The 24,889-nt window shown below is 46.9% G+C and overlaps 1 protein-coding gene and 2 pseudogenes across 2 annotated transcripts; 1 reads left to right on the top strand and 2 right to left on the bottom strand.

Moving 5' to 3' along the window:
- Nucleotides 1-89: 89 nt before the first annotated feature.
- LOC123631813 (HLA class II histocompatibility antigen, DP beta 1 chain-like) lies at nt 90-9,965 on the bottom strand. Of its 2 annotated transcripts, XM_045541813.1 has the most exons (6): nt 9,762-9,965; nt 4,962-5,225; nt 1,653-1,934; nt 1,005-1,115; nt 645-668; nt 90-343 (listed from the first exon to the last, which is right to left on the bottom strand). In XM_045541813.1, the coding sequence occupies exons 1-5, from the start codon at nt 9,859-9,861 to the stop codon at nt 649-651; spliced, it is 777 nt and encodes a 258-aa protein (XP_045397769.1). In that variant the 5' UTR covers nt 9,862-9,965; the 3' UTR covers nt 90-343; nt 645-648. The 2 variants fall into 2 exon arrangements, with proteins under 2 accessions (XP_045397769.1, XP_045397768.1); XM_045541812.1 differs by lacking the exons at nt 90-343; nt 645-668 and having other exon boundaries at nt 872-1,115.
- A 4,988-nt stretch (nt 9,966-14,953) lies between these two features.
- Nucleotides 14,954-15,721, bottom strand: LOC123631815 (annotated as a pseudogene).
- Nucleotides 15,722-17,871: 2,150 nt separating this feature from the next.
- Nucleotides 17,872-24,237, top strand: LOC123632069 (annotated as a pseudogene).
- The last annotated feature ends 652 nt before the right edge of the window (nt 24,238-24,889 follow it).

The following is a 24,889-nucleotide window of genomic DNA, read 5'->3' as shown; positions in this document are numbered from 1 at the left end:
GAGTAACCAGCAGCAAATTTCTTCATAACTCCTGCTGTTTACCAAACCCTCAGAGAAAAACAATGGCAGAGATGACTTGGTCCATATTCTTAAAACAAACAATAATGTGGGTTTTTATTATTTATGGGGCTAAGGAGAAGGGAATTTGGTTGGAGGCTCATGAGAGCAAGCGTGCATTGAATCAAACAGCAGAACCAGAGAAACTGGCTTCAGAGCAAATACTTGGCAGCAACATCCTCTTGGGAAGTTGGGGGTCTGCCCCAGAGCCAGCCTCCAGGACTAAGAAACACAGAAAAATACTTGTTCCAAGGCACATGTAGTTTTTCAGGTTAGGTCAGGGACCCTGTGGGAGTAAAAGACAAACGTTACCCAGGTTGCTGACCTCGCTGCCTCTGAGTCCCAGGAGAGAAAAATTACGGTGAGAGACGGAGACTGGGCCTGATTAAGAGCAGAGTTTATCTGGGCCTCCCTCACTGGTGGAGCAAAGTCATGCCCTTTCCCCACACTCGCCCGAGGGCTGAGGTTGACGGAGACGTTCAGGCCTGAGACTGTCTTCCCAGGAGGGACCTCAGCATCCCAATGCAGAGAAAGGACAGGTCCTTCTGCAACCCACCCCCTCAAGAACACTGAAGCACGAATACTACCTGTTTACGGAGAGCATCGTTGGACTGAAATCAAAAGAGGGAAGGGAATGGATTAAACCATCAAAAGCACCTTAGACAATCAGAGAAACTTTCCCATCTCATGTTCCATTGTCCGTCACTCGATGGACGCCTTGACGGGCAGAGTAGAGGGGATCCACTGAGTCTCACTGCGCTAAGATCCCAGTCCAGGGCTCCCCTCTCCCTACGGGCCACCTCTGCTCCCCGACCCACCCGCTCCCCATCATCCGATTTCAGTGGGCTCCAGAACTCTCTGGCACTGTTTTGTGTCTCAGCCCCTCAGCAGGGAAGGTGGGTAAGGCAGGGGAAAGGCAAGTGCCAGGCACCTCGCGGGCTTCTCACCTTTCCTGCTCCTCCTGTGCAGGAACAGGCCCACCCCAAAGGTGATGAGCCCCAGCACAAGGCCCCCAGCTCCCGTCAGTGTCTTGCTCCGGGCAGAATCCGACTGTGCCTCTGGGAAGAACAGACCCAGGGTCAGTCTCACCTCCACCTGCGGCACCCCTGCTCAGGTCCTGTCTGAGACCCCGGAGCCTGCTGTAGAACATCAGCACGAGGACGGTGAGGGCTCACACCTTGGATAAGGAGGAAATTTAGAGAGACCCAGCCCCTCAATTCTGGAACTTAGGGTGTGACCTCGGCAAGGGGACAGATGCTGACTCTGGCAGTTGCCTCTTAAAAGAACTAAGAATAGGCTGAGAGGCAGAAAGAAGAGAACAGTCCCGTGGGTGAGGGCAGTTCAGGAAGTTATCTGATTTCCTGGATTCTCTGACAACAAGGGAGAACTATGAATCCTCCAGATCCCCTAGGCCAGGGACAGGCAAGTTCCCATTGCCGCCAGCTTAAAACTACACTCGGGGGCTTGTGTAGAAGAAAGATGGGGTGGATATGGCCCAGGGTATAGGCACAGAGCCAAGATGAGTGGGCCCCACAGCCAGAGAGTCCCTGCTCCTCAGAGGCGGGGTCTGGACGGGTCATCAGGGAGCAACGCACTCCACTGCACGGTGACAGCACTGTCCAGGCTGGGGTGCTCCACTTGGCAGGTGTAGACATCTCCCTGCTGGGGGGTCATTTCCAGCATCACCAGGATCTGGAAGGTCCAGTCTCCGTTCCGGATCAGGTTGGTGGACACGACCCCAGCTGTTTCCTCCTGTCCATTGAGGAACCACCGGACTTGAATGCTGCCTGGGTAGAAATCTGTCACGTGGCAGACAAGCAGGTTGTGGTGCTGCAGGAGCCCCTTCCTGGAGGGGGAGACGTTCACTTTAGGCTGGACTAGGAGTGAGGAAGAAAAAAAACAGAGTAGCATTTGAGATTATTATTATTTATTAGACATATTCATTATGGAATCCATTGGCAGATGCTTAAAATATGAATGATGTAATTAGTATGTCAGATAAGGGTGGTACTGAAAAGGTACAAATAGACTCTCAAAAAGAGCATGCATCATCTTGAATAAAATAATAAGTATTGAGAAAAATAGAGAGACAAAGGCAGTACTTTGTAGAAGATTTAGGAGAAATTTTAAACTGTAAGCAATAGATTAACAGTCTTTGGGCAAAGAGTATTTAATTAGCTGTGAAACTACCTATATTTTTAATGTTTTATCTTGATGTAAAATATGCAAAATTTGCTCTAATTATTTCTTTCCTTCTTTCTTTTTTTTTTTTTTTTGAGACAGAGTCTCACTGTGTTGCCCGGGCTAGAGCGTGATGGTGTCAGCCTTGATCACAGCAACCTCAAACTTCTGGGCTCAAGTGATCCTTCTGCCTCAGCTTCCCGAGTAGCTGGGAATACAGGCATGTGCCACCATGCCTGGCTAATTTTTTCTATGTATTTTTAGTTGTCCAGCTAATTTCTTGCTATTTTTAGTAGAGACGGGGTCTTGCTCTTGCTCAGGCTGGTCTTGAACTCCTGAGCTCAAACGGTCCCCGCCACCCGCCCCCCCCCCCCCGCCCCCTGCCTTGGGCTCCCAGAGTGCTAGGATTCCAGGCATGAGCCACCACACCTGGTCTCTAATTATTTCTTGGAATTAATATATACAGACAATGTCATTCTCTTGGTCTATTAATTCATAGAAAATTAATAAAATGAAGCAAGCTTGACATGACTTATTCTGCAAATAACCTATGTATCTTCCTGCCTCTCCTACAAAAAATCAAAATCTTCATTTTTACAGTAATATTCCCAAACTCGATGTTTTGAGCCCCTACATGCTTGGTTAGTGGAAATTCCGTCCTTTTCCAAGTTCCTCCTCTGGGAACCGTCTTTCCTGTCCTGCGGGACCTCACGGATGATCAGGGGATGCCTGCACCTGGGCAGCTCTCCATTTGCTGTCCCTGTCCTCCTGGCTCCTAGGCAGCTTGTGGGTCAATTTCCATGCTGCCACCTGCGGTTTGTCTTTCGGATCTCTGCCACCAGCACCCTCTCCTCTCCAGCAGGCAGAAAAGATGCAACTGCCCCAGAGAACAGCCCATTCACCGGAGTTTCCCAAATCAGGGCTTCTCGGTCCTTACTGAGTTCTTTCCTTTCTACCTTCTACTTCCCAGAGACGCAAATACCCCGATGGGGCTGGGCCAGGTACAGGTGCAGTCTGGAACTAACCCACAACCTTTACCCCTATGGTATTTCTGCCTTCTGTCCAGACTTATCCGAGTCGCCAGGCTTTGCCGCTCAGTGTGATTGGACTTTAGAGGCACCTTGTGTTTTCACTCTAGTTCAGTCACCTCTGTAAACTGCAAGTCCTTCAGACCCTTCAACACATGTGTGAATCCCGATTGTGGATCACATTTAATTTCTGCCCCACAGGGACCCATAAACATCGGGGGGTGTACCTGGGTGTCTATTTTAAGGTCCCAGAACATTCCGTGGGAGGTGCTTTGCTCCATATTCCCACAGGAGCTGGTCAGCCTGGCGCACGTAAGAGACCTCCAGGGGGCGCTGGAGCTCAGGCTCAATCCCACATGGGGTCTTGCTGTGTTTCCCAGGCTGGTCTTGAACTCCCGGTCTCAAACAATCCTCCTGCCTCGTCCTCCCAAAGTGCTAGGATTCCAGGTGTGAAGGAGCGAGCCCGGTCCACGTAAGTTTTCTTTGGACACTTCTCTCAACTAATTACTTCGGCAACTTTCCTAACCCTTGTCATTCTCCTAATTCCCACCCAATTTGTGCACCATCTCACGCTTAGCACATGACCTTACCTTCCACGTACTTCCCCAGGAAAAGAGAAATGGAAGGTGTGACTTCCCCAGCCCCTCCCTTCCCCCTCCTCCATGCTTTCCTTTTTCTCTCCGACAAGGCCCTCGTTTTGCCCAAGTCTCACCCCCGCCCCACACTGCTATTGACTGAGGTGTCCTCGGCTCCGCGCACCAGGCTCCGCCACCCTACAGGGGGACAGGAGAGGCCAGTGCTCCTCTCGCCCATCCTTGAAACGTCCTCCTGACTCTGCACACGCCTCTTCTTCCCTTCCCCCTCAGACTGCCCGAAGGAACAGCGCAGTTCAGCTCAGACTCCACTCCGCCAGCCATGCGGGGTCCAAGACAAATACCCCAGCGCAGAGGGCCCGATGCCCCGCAGCCACCCTCATCTTCCCCCGCCGCTCTCCCCGGGCCTCCCCGGCTTCCCAGCCCACCTTGCAACGTCTGTCTGCTCGGCCTGCCTGACTCACGGCACCGCCGGCTACTGTGCTGCCGAGGTCACCTTCGCTGCCTCAGCTTCCAGGCCCCTTCCCTGCCGGGGGCTCCTCACAGCGCCCTTGCTTTCTGGTCCCCTTCGCAGGCTGCGCTCTCTTAGCCCACATCACCGCGTCCAGTTCCCAGGATCCGGTCCTTTGCCCTCTTCCCACGGGATCCCCTGTCCCCAGATGGTCTCCTGGAGCCCAGCTGTCCTCCCTGGCTCCAGACCCCTCCCTACACCGTCCATCAGGCGTCCCCTGTCCCCACCAGCGCCGCCGACTCGCCGTGTCCCCCAAGTCTCCTCTCTGCATGGCCCGCTGTGCCTGGGGTGGCAGCTCTGTCTCCTGCTGCACAGGACAGCCCTGGGCTCGCGCCCGTCTCGTGGTTTCCCTCCGTCCCCGCCAGGGCGGCTGCCAGGCCCGAGGACCCGCCTGCCCCCGTCTCCCCTCATTCTGGGCTCGGCCCAGGTCAGGCCTCGCTCCCGGGACAAGCCTCCCGCCTGGCCGGGCGCCCCCATCATCCCCGGCCCCCACGGCCCCTTCCTGCCCCCGCGACGCCCTGGGCGGCCTAGGTCTCCCTGCCATCTGGGCCTGGGTCCCCCGGCTGCCCCAGCCCCGGCTCCCGGCCTCACCTCGGCGCTGCGCCACGATGGGCTCCTCCAGCTCATAGTTGTATCTGCACGCGGTGTCCACCACGGCCCGCTTCCCCTCCAGGAGGTCCTCCTGGCTGTTCCAGGACTCAGCGCTCTGTCGCCCCAGCTCTGTCACCGCCTGGAACAGGCCCACGTCGCTGTCGAAGCGCACGTACTCCTCGCGGTTATAGATGTATCTCTCCACGAAGCGCTGCGTCCCATTCCGAGCGTAGCACTCCTGCCGCCCCTGGTACACGTAGTTCTCTGCGGGGCGGGACGGCGCTGAGCCCGGCGCCTCGTCCTACCTCTGTCTCTCTCAGTATTAACTCTTCTCCCCAGACCTTCCCACTCTGGATTGGCCGGTTTGGATTTTAAAGCACAATTTTTCCTAATACCGAGTTAGGCCATCTTAGGCGGCCACGCAACCTTCCTAGGCCTCAGTCGCCCCATGAAATGAGAGGATTTGCTGAGTAGCGATGGGACTCGCTGCTCAGGGGTGGTTCAGTGTCATTAGAGAGGGGTGGGCACCCTGAGGACAAAGTAGTCACTTCTGCTGGCACCTGCAGGAGTAGAGGGGAGACATTTCCTGTGGGGTGGCGACTGCAGTGGGGGAGGAGCTGGGGACAAGGAGGGCAGCCCTGCTCTCTCTGTCCCAACCCCTGCCTGATGTTTCCATCCTGGTGACAATAGGGGTGCAAGTGTCACTGCCTCCACCAAGCCATCCCTTATTTTTCCCTTTCCCTTTTCCACAGCTGGGAGCTCTCTTCTCTGCCAGTACCTTGACTATACTTCAATTTGCTCTCGTTTTCCACGCTGCAAATGTAGCAATACATTTCTTAAAACTTTCTTAAAGCTTGGTATATAAGAGACTTTCTAGCCTGGAAGTCAATGTGTCTTTGCACTTTTCAAACATGGCTGTAGAAAGAATGGATCTCAAGACGTGTGAAAAGTCACCGCAACACACAGAGACCGATGGCGGGGGGATCCCTTGTGTTTATCGGCATTGGTGGTGTAATTTCATACAGAGGAATGTCCCAGCCTCTACCACGTGCTCCTCTTCCTAAGGACAGCCACCAGCAGTGCCTGCAGGTCACGTCTCCACAGAAGGAGCAGTGACCTAGCACATTCCTGTGTGCTTAGGCCTGCTCTGTTCCTGGTTACATCGGGGAAATTAAAGTGATGTGATGATCATTTTGCATATGTTTCATCCTCTACAAATTAACACCTTGAGGTGAGATGTTCCTCTCTTCTATGTTCAGTATCTAACGTAGCTCAGTGAATCTTTCCTTATCAGTGAATGAATGAACCAAGAAATAAAATGAACGATGTTCCTGGAACGTAAGAGGGAACTCCAAAAAGTTTATGAGGCATGTTTTCAAAATAGCAGTCTCTGTTACTTCATCACACAGAATTTCAGAAATTTCAGTGCTAGACACGATCAATCACACACTCCGAGAGCACATTTAGTGCGCAGGTGTGGTGCTGCTGCACGTGTGCTTTCACATGGGATGCTCACCTGGTTCGCACTATGTCCGGGAGAATGAGAGGAAGTGGGAAAGGTTAAAGCCTAATTTAAAATTTTAAATTAGGCCTCTGGATCCTTCAGCCTTTTCACTGTATCCAAGTTTTTCAGAACAAATGCCTTTAATAAAGGGATTTGTCCTGTTAAGTTTGGATTTGGTCGAGGGGCTGCACTTGGTGATCTGGAGGGCCACAGGTGGCCTTGAGGCCTCAGGTTCCCCATCCCTGGGTGAGGAGCCCCAAACCGTAGAGGCAGGCACACTGCCTCCTCTAGCTTCAAATACTGGGGAGCCTTCCTGAGGGTAGAAGAAAATAAACCTGGGGTTTCCAGGAGTCAGAAGGAGGTGGTTTCAGGGGTGATCTGTCTGCCACCTCTGTCACCATGGTGATGGTCTGAAGAACGTGGGTTCATTTGGGGAATTAGGTCTGACCTCACACCTCATTAGCAGCTGAACAACAAGTGGCAGAGGCCGGTGGAGAAGGGGTGTGACTAGCCTCGGGGACACCAGAGTGTTTCCTTAGTGTACAGTGTCATTGCAAAGGCCAGATCCCATCTCTTGCCTCAGGTGTCCTGACCTGCCTGTTCCGCTGGTGTCTTGGGCCCCAGCCCCCAAATCTCCCAGGCCCATCACTACAGCCCCCTTCTGGCCACGTTCCTTCCCCTCTGCCCTCCCTAGTACCTGCACCACTCTCATTGTGTATCCTGTGATTTTAATCTGCTAGTCCTCGTTTCTCCTCCTCATTTATCAGAAAGGGAACATTTTTCACTGAAGAATAATAGTTTTCAAACTATTTGTGGCACTATTTAACTTTTTAAATGGAAAAGTTACCTGCAGAGCAGACATAAGTAATGGGTGGTTTTATTGTGTAATTTAAAATCATTTTTCTGTGTGTTTAAGAAACTATCCTGTCTGTGGAACCCTTGACAGTTGAATGACCCAGAGCACAGTTTGAAAACCACTGATCTATGTGAATTCATCTCTCATTCAGAACAAAGTATATTTGAAAAATTGCAGGAGGATATCATGGATGCAACATGATATAAGACAAGGAACACGTTGCAGGTCTGGTTTCCAGTCCCCTCACTACAACTTATAACTACATGATCTTGGCCAAGAAATAGCCTTCTAAGTCTCCATTTCTTGAAATGTAAAATATTAACATTACTAGTAGTAACACCGTTTACCTTGCAAAAGTATTGTGAGAATGAAATACGTTAAAATATGTAAAATATGTAGCATTGTGCCTGGCTCTGCTCAATACATGTCAGCTCCCTTCCCCTTTACACTGCGTGATCTGTTTCAATATGTGCGAAAGTCTAAGAACCAGGGAGGGAAGAACTAGCTCAGCTCAGGGGCTACTGGAAAGTGTCAAGGGCAGTTGCCAGGTGGACCAGACCTTGACATCGAAAAGTTTGTGTTGACTATTTGGTGACTGTATCTTCTTGCTTCTCTTTTGTCCTGGTGATTTTACTTGGAGGATGAAAATGATAGAAGAGTCACTACACGAAGACTCCAATGCAAAGGGATCTTCTGCTAGTGCCAGCTGGTGTGACAGGAGGACTTGGGAGCGTGGCCCTACAGCCCAGGGTAGTGGGTGTGGTGATGGGGGAACTCAGCCTCGAAAAGCCCATTTTAAAAGTCTGTCAGAAGCAAAGGGATGTCCCCTGCATGATTCTGGTTTCTTCCAGTCCATCTGCTGTGTCCCATAATGCCCCTGTCGGGTTGTCTCAACCAAGCTTTTCCAGCCCAGCCCCTTCCAGCCAAAGCCTGACTCCTCAGGCCGCTTCTGTCCGGCCCTGTGTGCAGTTGAGGATCTGTGTGGAGCAGGCAGGGAAGTGTGGAATCTGCCCTGCCCACACTACCCACACTCCCCGAGCAGGGTGCCTGGCAACCCACCCTCAGTCCCTGTCCCAGGCCTGCACGTCCTCATCTCATTCCTCCTGCAAATCTCAAACCACCCTTTGCCCTCCACCCCGCTCACTGCCCACCACCACACGCACCCCTCTGCTGTCTGATCGTCCTGCCTCTGGCTTTCCCTGGTGGCTCTGAGGCTGCCCCTTATCCTGCAGGACAGCTCTTCCTATGGGATGGTGGCACTTTGTCCCCTCGCCTCCTGCTGGGCACTATGCAGTGTCATCAGACACTGCTCTGGCCTCCTCTCTTCCCAGCCCCACCCCTGTCCTCTTCCCAGGATTCCGAGGGCAGAGTCCCCACAGCTGAGCCGTCCTGCTAGTGAGTTCTCAGCACCGTCTGTGACCACAAGCGCCAGTCTCTGCCCTTGTCAGCCAAGGGACCTGCGGTAGGGGGCGAGGGGCCTTGGGGCTGATGGCTGTACCCAGAGAGGCAAGCACTGTTACCCCTGGAACAGCAGGGAGTGCAGCGAGGACAGTGCAGCCTTCCTGTGTCCCGGGAGGGCTGTGGAGGGTCTAAGAGAGGGAGGATCTATGTGGGAAAGGGGAAACTAAGACATCTACTTCCCCGCCCTTCCCCTCTTGCTGTTGCTGTGAATTTGGACTAGAAAGTTAAGAAGCGTCTTGAGAGGGAACCAGGACTGTGGGAGCCACGACACTGCAGCAGCCACAGGGAGGCAGCATGAGGAAGAGGCTCTTGCCTGGGTTCCTGCTTCCTTGGCTGTCTGATAACCTGCACTCAGCCCGTTCACAGGCCTACCCGTCCTCCTCTCCTTCTTGCTACGAGTCTCAGCCCAGCCTGGCACTCTAAGCAGGGCCTGGGAAGGTTGGGAGGAACAGCTTCAACGACAGCGCTGTCAGGCCCTGGAAGCAGAGGCTGTCGCGCCCTTCCTCCCGTCTTGCCGTCACTGTCGGGGCGAGGCTCCCGCTCTGCCCAGGGGAATGGAAGGCCCCTCCTGCGCACTGAATGGGCACAGTGCTCTTCCGAGCCTGGACCCTCAGCTAAGGGCTCTCGGCCCGAGTCCCCTCAAGGCTGTGATGCAGACGCCGGGATGCCCAGAGGCTGAAACTTGCCGACCTCTCTCTGGGGAAACCTGGTCCCTCCGATGTCATCCCAGACCTCTTGGCCCCATTTCCCACCACAGACAGACACGCCGAGCACTTGGCACCTCTGCCCAGCTCGCATGCCTGTGTCCCTGGGAGAGGGAACGGGCCTGCAGGACGCCAGCCTGCCCTATGGGGTGAGTCCGGTTCTCTAGCTGGGAAGGGAGGGCGCTGGCCTGTCTCAGAGTCTGGTCCCTGAAAGAGAAAGTCTCCTGGGTGTTTTCGCTGAGACAGAACTCCAGCAATAGGCGCTCTGCGCTTACCTGGAGTGGCCCTGCCCTGGACCACGGGCTTGAGCAGTACCGCCAGCAACACCGTCAGAGCCGCTGTCCAGGGGCCCTCCGGCAGGTGCAGGACCATCATGGAGCTGAAAAGGGTGGTAGAATGTGGAGAGGTGCAGTCAGGACAAGAAGGACTCAGTAAATGGAGCTCCCGTCTGAAATCTTAGAGACCATGAACCAAATGGTCTCAGGTGGCCCTGGGATTGGGCAGCCTCTGAGAAGAGAACCAATGGGCACTGAGCCTTGTATGAGTCATCACTCACTGGGCAGATAGTTGGTGTGAAAGGTCTGACAATGGCAAGTGTGTGATGCAGGTAAGATGACAGATGGAGGACTGTGACACTCATTTTATTAATAACAGGTGGGAAAGTCATGAGGTTGTGGAAGATCCTGTGTTTTCTTGGTTCTGAAGGTGATCTCAAACATTCTGGTGGCCCATCTATGGGGACTGTCACTCCACCAATCCTGTCCCACATCACACACGCACAGGACAGGACATGGGGTGGAATAAGAGCCATCTCAGTGTGTAAAGCGTCATTCAGTGACATGATTTAAAGCAATTAGAGTGCCCATCCCAGACCTCAAAATGAGACCTGGAGTCTGTCCTGCCTTTGCTCAAGGGCATGTTAAGGATCAGCATCCATCCATGTTTTATTTCTCCCAGAGGTCTGTTCGTCCTGAAATGTGCAGGGGATCCAGGGTCCTTCCATAGGACTGTCGTTAGGGTCGGCAGGGCTCAGTCTAGGGGCTTTTACCTGAGAGTATGGGCATACTAGCTCTACTAACAAGGAAGACCAGCAAATGAGGAAGGAAATGAAAAAAGTCATCAAAGACCCTACCTCCTCCAAAACATCTGATTCTGCTGTGTTTATAGTGCATTTTTTTTTTTTTTTTGAGACAGAGTCTCGCTCTGTTGCCCGGGCTAGAGTGAGTGCCGTGGTGTCAGCCTAGCTCACAGCATCCTCAAACTCCTGGGCTCAAGTGATCCTCCTGCCTCAGCCTCCCGAGTAGCTGGGACTACAGGCATGTGCCACCATGCCCGGCTAATTTTTTAATGTAGATTTTTAGCTGTCCATATAATTTCTTTCTATTTTTAGTAGAGACGGGGTCTCACTCTGGCTCAGGCTACTCTTCAACTCCTGCGCTCAAATAATGCTCCGGCCTCGGCCTCCCAGAGTGCTAGGATTACACACGTCAGCCACCGAGCCTGGCCTATGGTGAATATTTTTACAAACTTTCAAAGAACATCACACAGTTATCAATGTGATTCTGTTGGATCAACAATTCTATTAAAGAAAATGTCAAACTGTTATCATTTCTTTATGTAGATATCAAAATGTGAATAAATGCTAGTATGTAAAATGGCACAGAAAAACACAATTATATAGCATAAGGTGTTGATGAGGAATGAGGGGAAACGCTCAGGTTCTTCAGTAAAGCTACTTGGGTTTGACTCTTCTCTTTGTCATGTATCTGCTATGGACAAATAGACAAATACTTAGTTCCACAATTGTCAGGTCATTCATTTTTCTTTATTTATTATTTTTGTTTTTTAGAGATAGGTTCTCCCTCTATCACCCAGGCTGGAGTGCAGTGATTCAGTCATGGCTCACTGTAACCTCAAAGTCCTGGGCTCAAGTGATCCTCCTGCCTCAGCCTTCGGAGTAGCTGGGACTACATCTGTGCACCACGACTGTTACATAGGGATAAGGAGGAGGGGGAACAGATGCTTTTTCTAGGGGCTTTCCACTGAGAAACAGCACTAGGCGTTGCTTTGTCTACAATAGGAGGAACAAATTGACCAAAGAGGACTTCTACGAAAGAACAGATGACATGTCAAGGGGACTTCCAAGGACTGAACAGATGTTTGGCCTATGATAGGGTGTCTCCAAGGACCGACCAACCAGAAAGAGGTAGGAAGGCCACAAGGTGGAGATATGGCCAAGGCCACAAAAGAGGGTCTTTAGAGCATGTGTACAAGTAAGGTGACAGTACCCTCAACCGACCTACCCTCATTAACATAGTAAAAATCACACCCACCCATGCCAGGACAGTTTATTCATGCATTTATTGATTTATTTTTCCTGCGTACATCATGGACACATGACAGTTTAAATACCATGGCAACCCCCGGAAATTGCCACAGGAGTATAGAAAAGGGGAGGATTCGCCATTCTGGGAATTCTCTGCCTTTTTCCAAGAAAAATGATGACTATTCCGGCCCCCGCTTAGCATAGAATTAGGGAATCAGCATAAAGGGGAAAAGCATCTTGTTAAACTCAGGGGCTCCTCCACTCTCGGAATGCACTCTGCTGTAGCAAACCTTGGCGCTTCTCTTGCTTCCATCTGCTTGGTCTGGTCATTTGCTTCTTGACTCGGCGCCAGGAACCATTCTTCAGTACTAGAAATCAAAAACCAGGGTCTGAGGCCGCACCGCCCTGAAGGCGCCGGATCTCCTCTGATCTGGGAAGCTAAGCAGGGTCGGGACCTGGATGGGAGACCCCTGTCGGGGAACAAAAACCAGGGAACATGGACCTGACATCTGGTGCCCATGCCTGGCACCAGCCCGGGCAAATTAAAAGAAAAAGTGTTTTTAGAGACAGGGTCTTGCTATGTTGCCCAGGCTGGTCTTGAACACCTGGGCTCTAGTGAGCCTCCCGCCTCAGTATCCCAGGTAGCTGGGACTATTGGCCTGAGTCACCACATCTGGCTGTGACTAGTGACTTAAGGAGAATAAGTATTATTTCAGACAGCTTCCAGACCATAAAACCTCAAATAATAAGAAATCTGGATAATGAGAATTATCTAGAAATTTCACTCACAAAGGTATCCAAGATCATCTCCATTCAGGTTAGTTAAAAGCTACAAGAGGAGACTATAAAACTCATACATAAGAGAGTAAATAAAAAGTAGATATCTCAGGCAGGTGGGCCTGAAAGAAAGATCAATTATATTCTCAATTAGCTAGTGCATTTATCCCTAAATATTAACATCAGCAAGATATTTTTTAAACTTGATGAAATAACTTAAAAAATCATTCAGAATAAAATAATGGACAAAAAACATCAAAGATCATCTGAATGTCTGGCATGGAGGTGGGTGTGAGGAATGAAAGAAATTACATAAAACATTTGCCAAAATTATTTCTATGGATGTAGCTTCCGTATCTGCTAAAATTGGACTATTTTTATGCTTCCTTAACCTCTTTTGTAAATTTATTAATTTGCCAGTGGGCTTATCATGATGTTGGATTCTGATATCCCCAAATCTACTGAGCCATGGCTGGACACTATCTCCACTCCCCCTATCCCTCACTGCTTCTTAAATTCTTTTTCATTGTTTCAATTCTCTAGCACTCTCTCTTGCAGATGGTCCTGCTTCCATTAAAAGCTACTCAGAGAGGGCCTACATTTATTTTTAGAGAAAACATTGTAATCTCTATTCTGCCTATACAATATGGTAGCCACTAGTACATGTGGCTATAAAAATTTATATATTTTTTGTGATAACCTTTTATTTACATAGAATTATAAATTACAAACTATTATTTTGCTCAGTCCTTTCAACCACCACGTGAGGCAGACATGCTAGAGGATATTAGCTCCATTTCACAGGCAAGAATGGAAGCGCTGTTCCCGTATTTAGTATGAGACAGCTGGGACTTAAGCTCTGGGCTTCCATACTCACAACCGCTTTTTTCCCATGACTTTGTGATACATCATTTTAAAGTAATCTGATTTCATAGTGCTTTAAAATACAAGAGCAATGTGTATAACATCTATTGCTGGCACATTATCTCTGGAGCCCACCAACCTAATTGATTACCTCATAACCTGGCACACTTTCAGGCACTTCTATACCTCTAACTGAACTTCACAGCTATCTTTGAGGGCTCCATGAGCCAAAACTGCAGCAAAGCTGACCTGAAAGGACCAGCAACACAATGGTCAAGCCTATTTCCAAATTTAACCTAGGCCTGGCACATCCTCACCCATTGCTTAGATGGCAAGCTGAGGCAACCAAGCGAAGGCCCCTTAAAAGTGGACACTGATGAAAAAACACAAGGAGTATCAGACTGACTTCTTTAAGGTCAACATCCTCAGAAAGCCTATTGCTGGTCTCTACATTACCAGCAGGACAACGGGCAATACTTCTGGAGTCCAGAATATGCAAGAAAAAGATCAATTAAGCTGCCTTCCAGATGCCTAAAAAGCCAAATAGTGCTAAGTTCATCCATGCCAAACAAGAAAATGGTTCATTCCTTGCTGATCTTGGTTTTAAGGAGAAAGATGATCACCAGAGAAACCAGGAAATCCCATCCTGAACCCTGGAAGGGCATTTCCCAGACTTCATGGTGCAGGGGCAACACAGTCTGCCACTGTGAAGGGGAAAAGCTATCTTGGTCAGCTTTGGTCTTCCACAAGACAATGGAACCAGAGACTAGCAAGATCAGGGCTTGGGTGACCAATCCTGGGAGAAGCAGGACATCCTCACATGAAGTGCAAAGGTCCATGGGGAGAAAAGTCTATGAACATCCTAAAATTGTGAGCAAAATTTTGAGTACATGTATGTACCTGGCAAAGGGGTTCTTCATTCTCAAATCCTGAACTAGAGAAAGGGACTAACCAGTTGCAGTCTAGGATACAAAAGCCACCAGATGCACTTAGAGCCAGCCAAGTCTGAGAGCTCTCAAAGCCTTTACTGAAAACTTAGAACAAGGATTCAAAGAGATAACTGAGCACTTGTTTTTGCATTCTCCTTCCTAATTGTATTTCGAGTCTTCAAAACAAAGCCCTGGGAGGACCCGGATTCAAGTATGCACTTGGGCTTGGACCACGTTGCAGGAGTCTTAGGGATCCTTGTACACATGCTTGAGCTGTTTGTTCACCAATGTTTAGCCTCAGGATAGAAGATCTGACAAAGCAGGACTCCTTTCTCCGCGGCACATGCTGATTTCAGAGGTGGCGGCAGCCAAAGTGGAAAACACTGGAATATTTCCTCGGAACTGGACTGTGATGAGAGGTTCCTGCCACGAGCATAACCTACTGTCTTTTCCCCAACTCTTCCCTTCTTTCTTGAAGATACATTAGAAATAACCTTCTCTGAAGATACTTGATAATTCCAAATCCCAAAACACATGCTCGCAATGCACTGTGCTGTCAGATATTCTGGGCCTAGTTCAGCTGGCAGATGAGCTGATTGATGCGTTCACCCCGATAGCCAGGTGAGCCCATCTCCTTGAGGATGCCAACTTTATTCTTGGTAGCATGAGGGGCCACTGAGAGTTGGAAAGAACACAAGAACCATGAGATCTCCGGGAATGCTTCCCCAGGAAGGCAATTTCATGAATGAGGTCTTCCAAGCAAATGACACCAAACCTCCACAGGTGCTCTTCCATCACTGTTATCTGTCAGAAGGATGCTCTTATTTTTGACCTTGGCTTGTCCACGTTTCAAGATGAGTTTCCGGACAGACTTCAGATTTGGAAATCCCCGGGTCCCGTAAGGATCCACTACTCGCAGCATTTTTAGGCTCTGAGGGGTGAATCTAACAAAGGCACCACTGAAGGTTTTCTTTAGGTGAAGGCTTGCGATGGTCTTTTGCACCAGTGAACTCGCCCCATTAATCCTTTGGACGCGTACAACAAAGGCCACGGAATGCTTATCCGGCGATTCCAAGGCATGAGGTTTCACTTCTCGTCCTCTGAGACCAACCCTGTCCCGTTGCTGCCAGCAGGAATCATGAAGAAATGATTCCAGTCTCTTAAACCCGGGCCCTTTTCGTTTCCGCGGCCCTTTCTTTGCCAGAAGTGCCTGCTCTGCCTGGGTGGCTTTGAGGGCTTGGTAAGCCTTCCTCTTTTTCAGGAGATCATCTGGAACCAAAGGGATTTTTTCTCTTTCCTCTTGCTCCGCCGTCTTTCTAGTGTTGCAGCTACTGATCATGTGCACTCGCCAATAATTTAGATTTAAATAATTTAAAATTAAATTAAATAAAAACTTCAGCCCCTTAGTTGCACCAGCCACTACCATTTTAACTGCTGAAGAGCCACCCGTGGCTAGGGGCTACTCTATCGGACAGCTAGACATAGAACATTTCCACAGAGCAGAAAGTTCTGATGGACAGCACTGCCCAAAGTGGTGTTCTCTGAGGACCACACCCACTTCCCGGAGACCAGGCCTCCACTTGTGTACAGCGACTCCTTTCCATGGCTGATGTGGAAGTCTTGCTTCTGTTGGTATCTTTTAAAAAAATTTTTTAAAGTCTTTTATTATCACTCTCTCATACATCTTGGCAAAAAACATGTATATTCATTTGTTTTAAATTTATAATTGACAAAAATTGTATATATTTATGGTGTGCAACATGATGTTTTGATTTATGTATACATTTTTGAATGGCTAAATCAAGCTAATTAATATGTGAATTAACTTACACACTTATTTTTATGTGGTGAGAACACAAAGTCTATTCTCTTAGCAGTATTCAAGTATACAATACATTCTTATTAATTATAGTCACCATGTTGTACAATAGATATCTTCAACTTATTCCCCCTGTCTAACTGAAATTTTATATCCTTTGATGTTGATTTTTTCTTTTTTTATATTCAACTCTTAAAATACATAATCAGGGTTGTTTGGTAACAGAGCAATGCCTGGCATATTTCCACAGCTGCTGTTGAAAGCATAGCCAAACCACAGAAGCCTCAGTGCTGCCAAAGCCTATCTGTTTGGTCACATTTATTTTGACTTATGTCTTTTGTATGTTAACTTTTCTTGTAAAGGATGTTGGAGTATTCCCAAGTTGTTGACAAATTCCCTTATTTTCTGTTTCAAGTCTAGATTCCACTGTCGACCACTAGGTGGAGACTGGATCTTTCTTAATGTCATAATACCATTCTAAAATTCAGATTCTTTGCGACAGATAATCAGGCATTTTCTTCAAAAGCTTTAAAACATTTCTCACGAGAGGTAAAAACAACGCACAGTTTCAATTCTCTGTAGTTGTCCAATAAAAAGGGAAAGGAAAAAAGTACTAAATTATTTCCTTACAATGCATAAACAATCTAAGCGCCTGTCAATACATGAGTGGATTAATAAAATGTCATATACGTAAACCATGGAGTACCACTCAGCCATAAAAAATGATGATGTAGTATCTTTTATAACAATCTGGATAGAACTGGAGACCATTCTTCTAAGTGAGGCATCACCAGAACAGAAAGATAAACACCACATGTACTCAATATTAAATTGAAACTAATTGATCCACACTTATGTGCATGTATGGAAGTAACACTCAGTGGAAATCAAGTAGGTGGAAGGGGTAGCAGAGGATGGGCAAATTCACACCTAACAGGCAGCATGCACACTATCTGGGTGAAGGGCACACTTATAACTTTTGACTCAAACTGTACAAAAGCAAAATATGTAACCAAAATGTGTGTACCCCTGAAGTATTCTGAAATAAGAAAAGATTCTCATGGCATTGAGGAAAAATTTAAAATTTCACAGAACACTTTCATCTGCATCCCTGGTATGTAACTTCAGCTTTCCAAAACCTGCTTAAATGGTAATAGGACTCATAAAACATTTGTAATAATAATTTCATAATGAAAAAGAATTTTATGAATTAGCCCTATGTCTTCTATAATAGCCAATGTTTCCAGAAAAGTAGGATGTAAGAGTGTCTTCTGTACCAGTACATGACTTTCTTTGATAAAAATTGATGCTCCTGTTATTTTGAAAATTGTCAACAAAGTGGATGGGAAAGCATTATTTCTGGGCGTGTCTGTGAGGGCGTGTCTGGGACTGGCATTTGAATCATGGACTGAGCAAGGCAGATCTGCCCTCGCCCAGTGTGGGCAGGCGCCATCCAATGGGCTGAGGACCTGGATAGAACAAAAAGGCAGAAGAAAGAAGAAAGGTGAATTTGCACGGTTTCTCCCTGCTGCAGCTGGGACATCTTTCTTCTCCTGCCCTGGGACATCATAACTCCAGGTTCTCTGGCCTTTGGGCGCAGGGACTTGCACATTTATCTTCTCTTGGTCACTTCCTCGCCCTGCATTACCTTTGCCGTCTCTGACGCCACGATGGCCACGTTGCCTGTTCAGCCTGGACTCCCTCGTGTCCCTACTCCAGCCACATCGTTTCCTGATTCCTGCCGCTTCTCCTCTCATCCCTGCCCTTCAGACCCACCTGCTCTCCTTACTGCGTGTTACTGTCCCTCCACACCCTCATCCCACGTCACCTGATTGCCGAAGGCTCCAACTACCCTTGCTTTCAAACCAACCACCACGACGCATCGCCCCCACCAGGGCCACCTCCAAACACAGGTCTGATCATGTAGCTGTTATGCTCGAGACCCTTCGGCCATTTCCCAAGTCCTGTGGGTGAAGTGCAAACACCTGCGATTAGCTCACAAGGCAGGTTACACTAGAGCCCAGCGCACACCTGCCCCGGCTTCAGTCGTGCGAGGGACTTGCAGCTCTCCGTGCAGTTTCAGCCCTCAGAGTCTCCTCCTGGCCTGCTTCTCCTGCTGGAAATGCCATTTCCCACTTTTTCCGCTTTGCTAACCCCAGGTCCACACCATCCCTAGGACCCTTCCCCAAATCGCGCTTTGATTCTAATGCCCTCTTTTTGCTCCTGTGTAGCATCTTTTGTGTACCTTGTGATAACTCAGCGGTGATGAAACCACACGTACAGTAGCCATCTTTTCTTTGTCTCTGGCATGCTTTGCATTTCAGGCAGCTTGAGGACAAGCACCACATCTTCTGAATTATGTCCTTAGTGCCTGGAGAGTGAAAGTTCACAATATATGCTTTTTTGACCAAAGAAACATGAATATTTGAAGAGTATAATTTGCTTAAAATGCACAAACCTTTAGTTTTCAGATTTTGTGAATATAATAAGTATAGAATGTCCTAAGGTGAACAAACTACATCTGAGTAGGTCAGCCTGTACTCCGTGGGTTTTTCTTCCTTTTTCCTTTGGGCTTCTTTTCTGTAGATGAGTAATTTTCTAGCCGCCAAACTCAGTGGAGGACCCTGAGCATTCATGTGTGACAGTGAACTTGCGTTACTAGACGCATCCAAGGAGGGGACTGGTTCTCACGTGCTGGGGCTGGGAGGAGAAATCCCTGCTCAGGGACAGTGAACCATGCAGTGTCACTTCACTTCAGTTCCTCTACCATTCTTGAGCCCAGACTCTTTCATTTTTATTGTTTTCCTGTTATAATAGTAGGCGTCTTGTTTTCAACATTTTACTCCTTATATATCAGTTAAAACTAAAGAAAGGATCTCACTGGTGTTTCAAATGCAACAACCTTTATTTCCAATTACAATTACACTTAAAAACATAAATTCAACATGAAAATTTTGTGAATGTTATGTGAATGATAATACTTTTAATTTCCTGTACCTAAAATAAAAGTGTTGTGGATGGAATTATATAACCTACTGTTTTTATTTTGAAAGTAAAAATGTAATTTGAAGTGTATACATAGCTCTAAGATTCTGGAGGTCTTTTCTTTTTTTTTCCTCTTTTTTATTTCAGCATATTATGGGGGTACAAATGTTTAGGTTACATATATATTGCCCTTGCCCCACCCGAGTCACAGCTTGAAGCGTGTCCATCCCCCAGACGGTGTGTACCGCATCCATTAGTTGTGAATATACCCATGCCCTCCTCCCCCCTCCCACCTGCCCAACACCCAGTGAATGCTATGACTATATGTGCACTTAAGTGTTGATTAGTTAAAACCAATCTGACAGTGAGTACATGTGGTGCTTGTTCTTCCATTCTTGGGATACTGCACTTAGTAGAATGGGTTCCGGCTCTATCCAGGATAATACAAGAGGTGCTATATCACCATTGTTTTTTGTGGCTGAATAGAACTCCATGGTATACATATAACACATTTTATTAATCCACTCATGTATGGGTGGGCACTTGGGTTATTTCCACATCTTTGCAATTGTGAATTGTGCTGCTATAAACATTCGAGTGCAGATGTCTTTTTTATTGAATGTCTTTTGTTCCTTTGGGTAGATGGGATTGCTGGATCAAATGGCAGTTCTACTTGTATCTCTTTGAGGTATCTCCATATTGCTTTCCACAGAGGTTGTACTAGTTTGCAGTCCCACCAGCAGTGTGTGAGTGTTCCTATCTCTCCTCAACCATGCCAACATTTATTGTTTGGGGACTATTTGTTGAAGGCCATTCTCATTGGAGTTAGGTGATATCTCATTGTGGTTTTGATTTGCATTTCCCTGCTGATTAGAGATGTTGAGCATTTTTTCATATGTTTGTTAGCCATTAGTCTATCTTCTTTTGCAAAGTTTCTGTTCATGTCCTTTGCCCACTTTTTGATAGGGTTGTTTGATTTTTTTTCTTCTGATTTTCCTAAGTTCTATATAGATTCTAGTTAGCCCTTTATCAGATGTGTAAGATGCAAATATTTTCTGCCATTCTGTTTGTTGTCTGTTTGCTCTAGTGATAGTTTCCTTGGCTGTGCAGAAGCTTTTTAATCTGATAGGGTCCCATTTATTTACTTTTGTTGTTGCTGTGATTGCCTTTGGGGTCCTTTTCATAAATGCTTTGCATAGGCCAATGTCTATAAGAGTTTTTCCAACATTTTCTTCTAGAATTCTTATAGTTTCATGCCTTAAGTTTAAGTCTGCTATCCACGGTGTGTTGATTTTTGTGAGAGGTTAAAGGTGCGGATCTTGTTTCAGTCTTCTCATGTGGCTATCCAATTTTCCCAGCACCATTTATTGAATAAGGATTCTTTTTCCCAGTGTGTGTTTCTGTCTGCTTTGTCAAAGATGGGGTGGCCATATGAGGATGGTTTTATATCTGGGTTCTCAGTTCTGTTCCATTGGTCTATGTCTCTGTTCTTGTGGCAGTACCATGCTGTTTTATTTTCTATAGCCTTGTAGTATAGTTTGAAGTCTGGTAAATTGATGCCTCCCAATTTTTTCTTTTTGCTTAAGATTGCTTCTGCTATGTGGGTTCTTCTCTGGTGGCATATGAAGCATAGAATTATTTTTTCTATATCTGTGAAAAATGGTGTTGGTATTTTAATAGAGATTGCATTGAATCCATAGATCACTTTGGGCAGTGTAGATATTTTAACAATGTTGATTCTGCTGACACGTGATCATGGTATGGTTTTCCACCTGTTTACGTCCTCTGCTATTTCCTTCCTTGGTGTTTCATATTTCACCTATAGAGGTCTTTTGCCTCCTTAGTTAAATATATTCCTAGGTATTTTATTTTCTTTGTTGTTATTGTGAACGGTATTGAGTCTTTGATTTTATTCTCAGTTAGACTGTTGTTGGCATATAGGAATGCTACTCATTTCTGTACATTGATTTTGTAACACAGAATCTTTGGGGTTTTCTAGATATAAGACCATATCATCAGCAAAGAGGAATAGTTTGAGCTCTATTCCCCCATTTGGATGTCCTTGATTTGCTTCTCTTGTCTGATTGCTCTCGCAAGGATTTCCATCACTATGTTGAATAGAAGTGGTGACAGAGGGCAACCTTGTCTGGTTCCAGTTATACATAGGAAGGCTTTCAGTTTTTCCCCATTCCGTATGATGTTGGGTGTGGGTTTGTTATATATGGCTTGTATCATTTTTAGGTAAGTCCTGTCTATGCCTATTTTGTTAAGCGTTCTTATCATAAAAGGGTGTTGAATTTTATTGAATGCTTTTTCTGCATCTATTGAAGGGATCATAAGTTCTTTGTTTTTGTTTCTATTTATGTGTTGAATTACATTTATAGATTTGTGTATGTTCAACCATCCCTGCATCTCTGGGATGAAGCCCACTTGGTCGTGATGGATTATTTTTTTGATAAGCATCTGAATTCGGTTTGCTAGGATTTTGTTGAGAATTTTTGCATGTGTATTCATAAGGGATATTGGTGTGTAGTTTTCTTTTTTTGTTTCGTCCTTTCCTGGTTTTGGTATCAGGGTGATGTTGACTTCATAAAATGTGTTGGGGAGGATTCCTTCCTTCTTGATGTTGTGGAATAATTTCTGCAAGAAAGGTACCAGTTCTTCTTTGTAGATCTGGTAAAATTCAGGTGTGAAATCATCTGGTCTGGGACTTTTCTTTTTGGGAAGGTTTTTATTGCTGTTTCAATTTCGGTACTGATATTGGTCTGTTCAGGAATTCTATTTCTTCCTGACTGAGCCTAGGGAGGCTGTGTGTTTCTAAGAATTTGTCCATTTCCTGCACATTTTCCAGTTTATATGCATAGAGGTTTTTATAGTATTCATAGATGATATTTCATATTTCCGTGCCATCACTTGTAATTTCTCCTTTTTCATTTCTGGTGGAGCTTATTAGAATTCTTTCTTTTCTGCTTCTCATTAGTCTAGGCAGAGGCATGTCAATTTTGTGTATTTTTTCAAAGAACCAACTTTTTATTTTATTAATCTTCTATATATTTTTTTTTAAATAAATTTCATTTAGTTCTACTCTGTTCTTTGTTATTTCTTTTCTTCTGCTGGGTTTGGGGTCAGTTTTCTCATCCTTTTCCAGTGCTTTGAGATGACTCATTAGATTGCTTATTTGTGACCTTTCTGTCTTTTGGATGTAGGCATTTATGGATATAAATTTTCCTCTGGAGGTCTTTTCATTTCTTTCTCTATTTTTCTACTCTGAAAGATTTTTATTCCTCCCTCCACCCATCTCTGCCCCACTCTGCGGCTATATTGATAAATTCATGTCTGGTCCTGTAAGGATTCTGAGATCCTATGTGAGTCGGGTGGGGGCACCACTCAATACTGTGTCTACCAGGAGTTGTTTGACCTTGGGGAAGTCACTCAACGTCTGTCTCTAATATGCAAAGTAATGTCTTCTACATGGGTCTATGAGGTTTAAATGAATAAGCGGAGCACATAGCAAGTACTCAATAAATATTATCTTAATGTGTTCAATATTATCATTATTGTACTGGTGTGATAGATGTTTAAGTCTTCAGGGACAAGGGAAAGCACCTAAAGTTTCAGTGGGTCATTTATCTCATTGTTTCTTCCCATTACTTTTCTTTCATTTTACATTTTAATTCTTTGTCTTACTCCTTCATGTTCCTAATAACCTTCCCTTTACCTAGTCGTTTCCTGTATTCTGTTTAGTTTCCTATGTAGTCACCCATTCTCCAGCCTTCATCCCCGTTATGCTGTGGACCACGTGTCAGCGTATGCAGAGTTTGTCCAGACATTCAGTCCTTCTGGGGAGTATATGTTTGAGTTTCATGAGGATGAGCAGTTGTCCATGGACCTGGATAGGAAGGGGACTGTGTGGCATCTGCCAGAGTTCATTATGCCTCTACTTTGATGCTCAGAGAGGTATCACTGACATTGTCATGGCAGGGAAGAACTTGAACACCCTGATCCAAAGGTCCAAACACAGCCAGGCCACAGATGGTACCGAGTATAGTTGCCTGTTCCTCTATAGTCTAGCTGGCAGGGTTCGTGGGCTTCTCTGCCACACAGAGACTGGGAGACCCAGATGTCCACTCAAGAATGAGCCCCTTCCCTATGAGTGAGTGGTATTTGGCCTACAAAGCAGGGTGCTTAGGCCATCACAGGGGACATTTTCTTCCTACTCAAGAGAAAGGCTGGGCTGAGGGGGCCAGGTCAGGAGCATAAGAAGCTGTCACCCTGACCAGGAGCCCTGGGGGAGCAGAAGTGTGGGCCTGAGAGGTGTTGCCCCTAATCTGGAGAATAGGGGGCTTGGGTGGTGGAACCTTTGAGATTTAGCCAACAGCAGTAGACTCATTGAGTCCTGTCTCCTTTCAGAGCCCCCCGAGGTGACTGGGTTTCCCAAGGAGCCTGTGGAGCTGGGCCAGCCCAACATCCTCATCTGCCTTGTTGATGAGTTTCCTCCACCAGTGCTGTATGTCACGTGGCTGCTCAATAGACAGCCAGTCACTGAGGGCATCGCAGAGACCATCTTCCTGCCCAGCTCAGAATTCAGTTTTCACAAGTTCCACTACCTGACCTTCCTTCCCACAGCCAAGGACGTCTCTGACTGCAAGGTGGAGCAGTGGGGCCTGGATGAGCCCCTCCTCAGACACTGGGGTACGAATTGTGTCCCCCCCCCACTTTGCCATCACTGTCTTGACACCATCTTTATTTCCAGGACGCTTCCCCCACAGCCCTGCTTTCCTTACTCCTATGTTTTATTTTCACTTTATCCAATCTTTACTCTCTCATGGTTTCCAATACCCAGCACCTCCTGCACTCGAGGCCAGCCCCTGCTCTCGGCACCTCCTAACTCCATCTTTCCCTTGTGACCCAGAGGCCCAGGAGCTGATCCAGGAGCCTGAGACAGTGGAGACTGTCATCTGTGCCCTGAACCTGCTGGGGGTCATCGCTGACACCATCATCCTGAAGATCAAGTGATCTGACAGCACCCTTGAGTTCTGGGGCCTCTGTGAGTCATCCCAGAGGTGTTTTAGGGATACAATGGAGAGGAGGAGGTAGCATGCTACGGGTGGTGAAGGGAAGGAGAAGCACTTCAACAAGCGTCCTTTCAGCACTGTATATTTTAGAGCCACAGAGCTAGGTGAAAACATTGTCAAATGCAATGATGAATAACAGTAGTTGAGTTCCTTACTACATTCCAGGCACTATTCTAAACGCTTATTATGTGATCACTTATTTATGTTTGGAGGTTGGTATCCATTATTTCCCCCATGTTACACAGGGGGGAACAGACACAATGAGAAGTGAAAGTCACACAGCCTCAAAGTGCAAAGCTTGGATTTGAACCCAGTCATTGGGGCTCCAGCAGCTACAGTCTTATCCAGTGTGTAGACTGTGTCATATGCAGCAATATATCTCTCCCTACAGTCTTCACAGCCTTGTTTTTCTTGTGTGCTGATAGTGGTGTCCAAAACCTCCAACACTGTGTTAAAAATTTGCAACAATAAAGGACATGCTATGTATTTATTTATTTATTTATTTATTTATTTATTTTGCGACAGAGTCTCACTCTGTTGCCCGGGCTAGAGTGCTGTAGCGTCAGCCTAGCTCACAGCAACCTCAAACTCCTGGGCTCAAGCAATCCTCCTGCCTCAGCCTCCCAAG

This window comes from Lemur catta, chromosome 2 (genome assembly GCF_020740605.2).
Source record: "Lemur catta isolate mLemCat1 chromosome 2, mLemCat1.pri, whole genome shotgun sequence".
NCBI classification, from domain to species: Eukaryota; Metazoa; Chordata; class Mammalia; order Primates; family Lemuridae; genus Lemur; species Lemur catta.
This window is presented reverse-complemented; position numbering and strand designations above follow the sequence as displayed.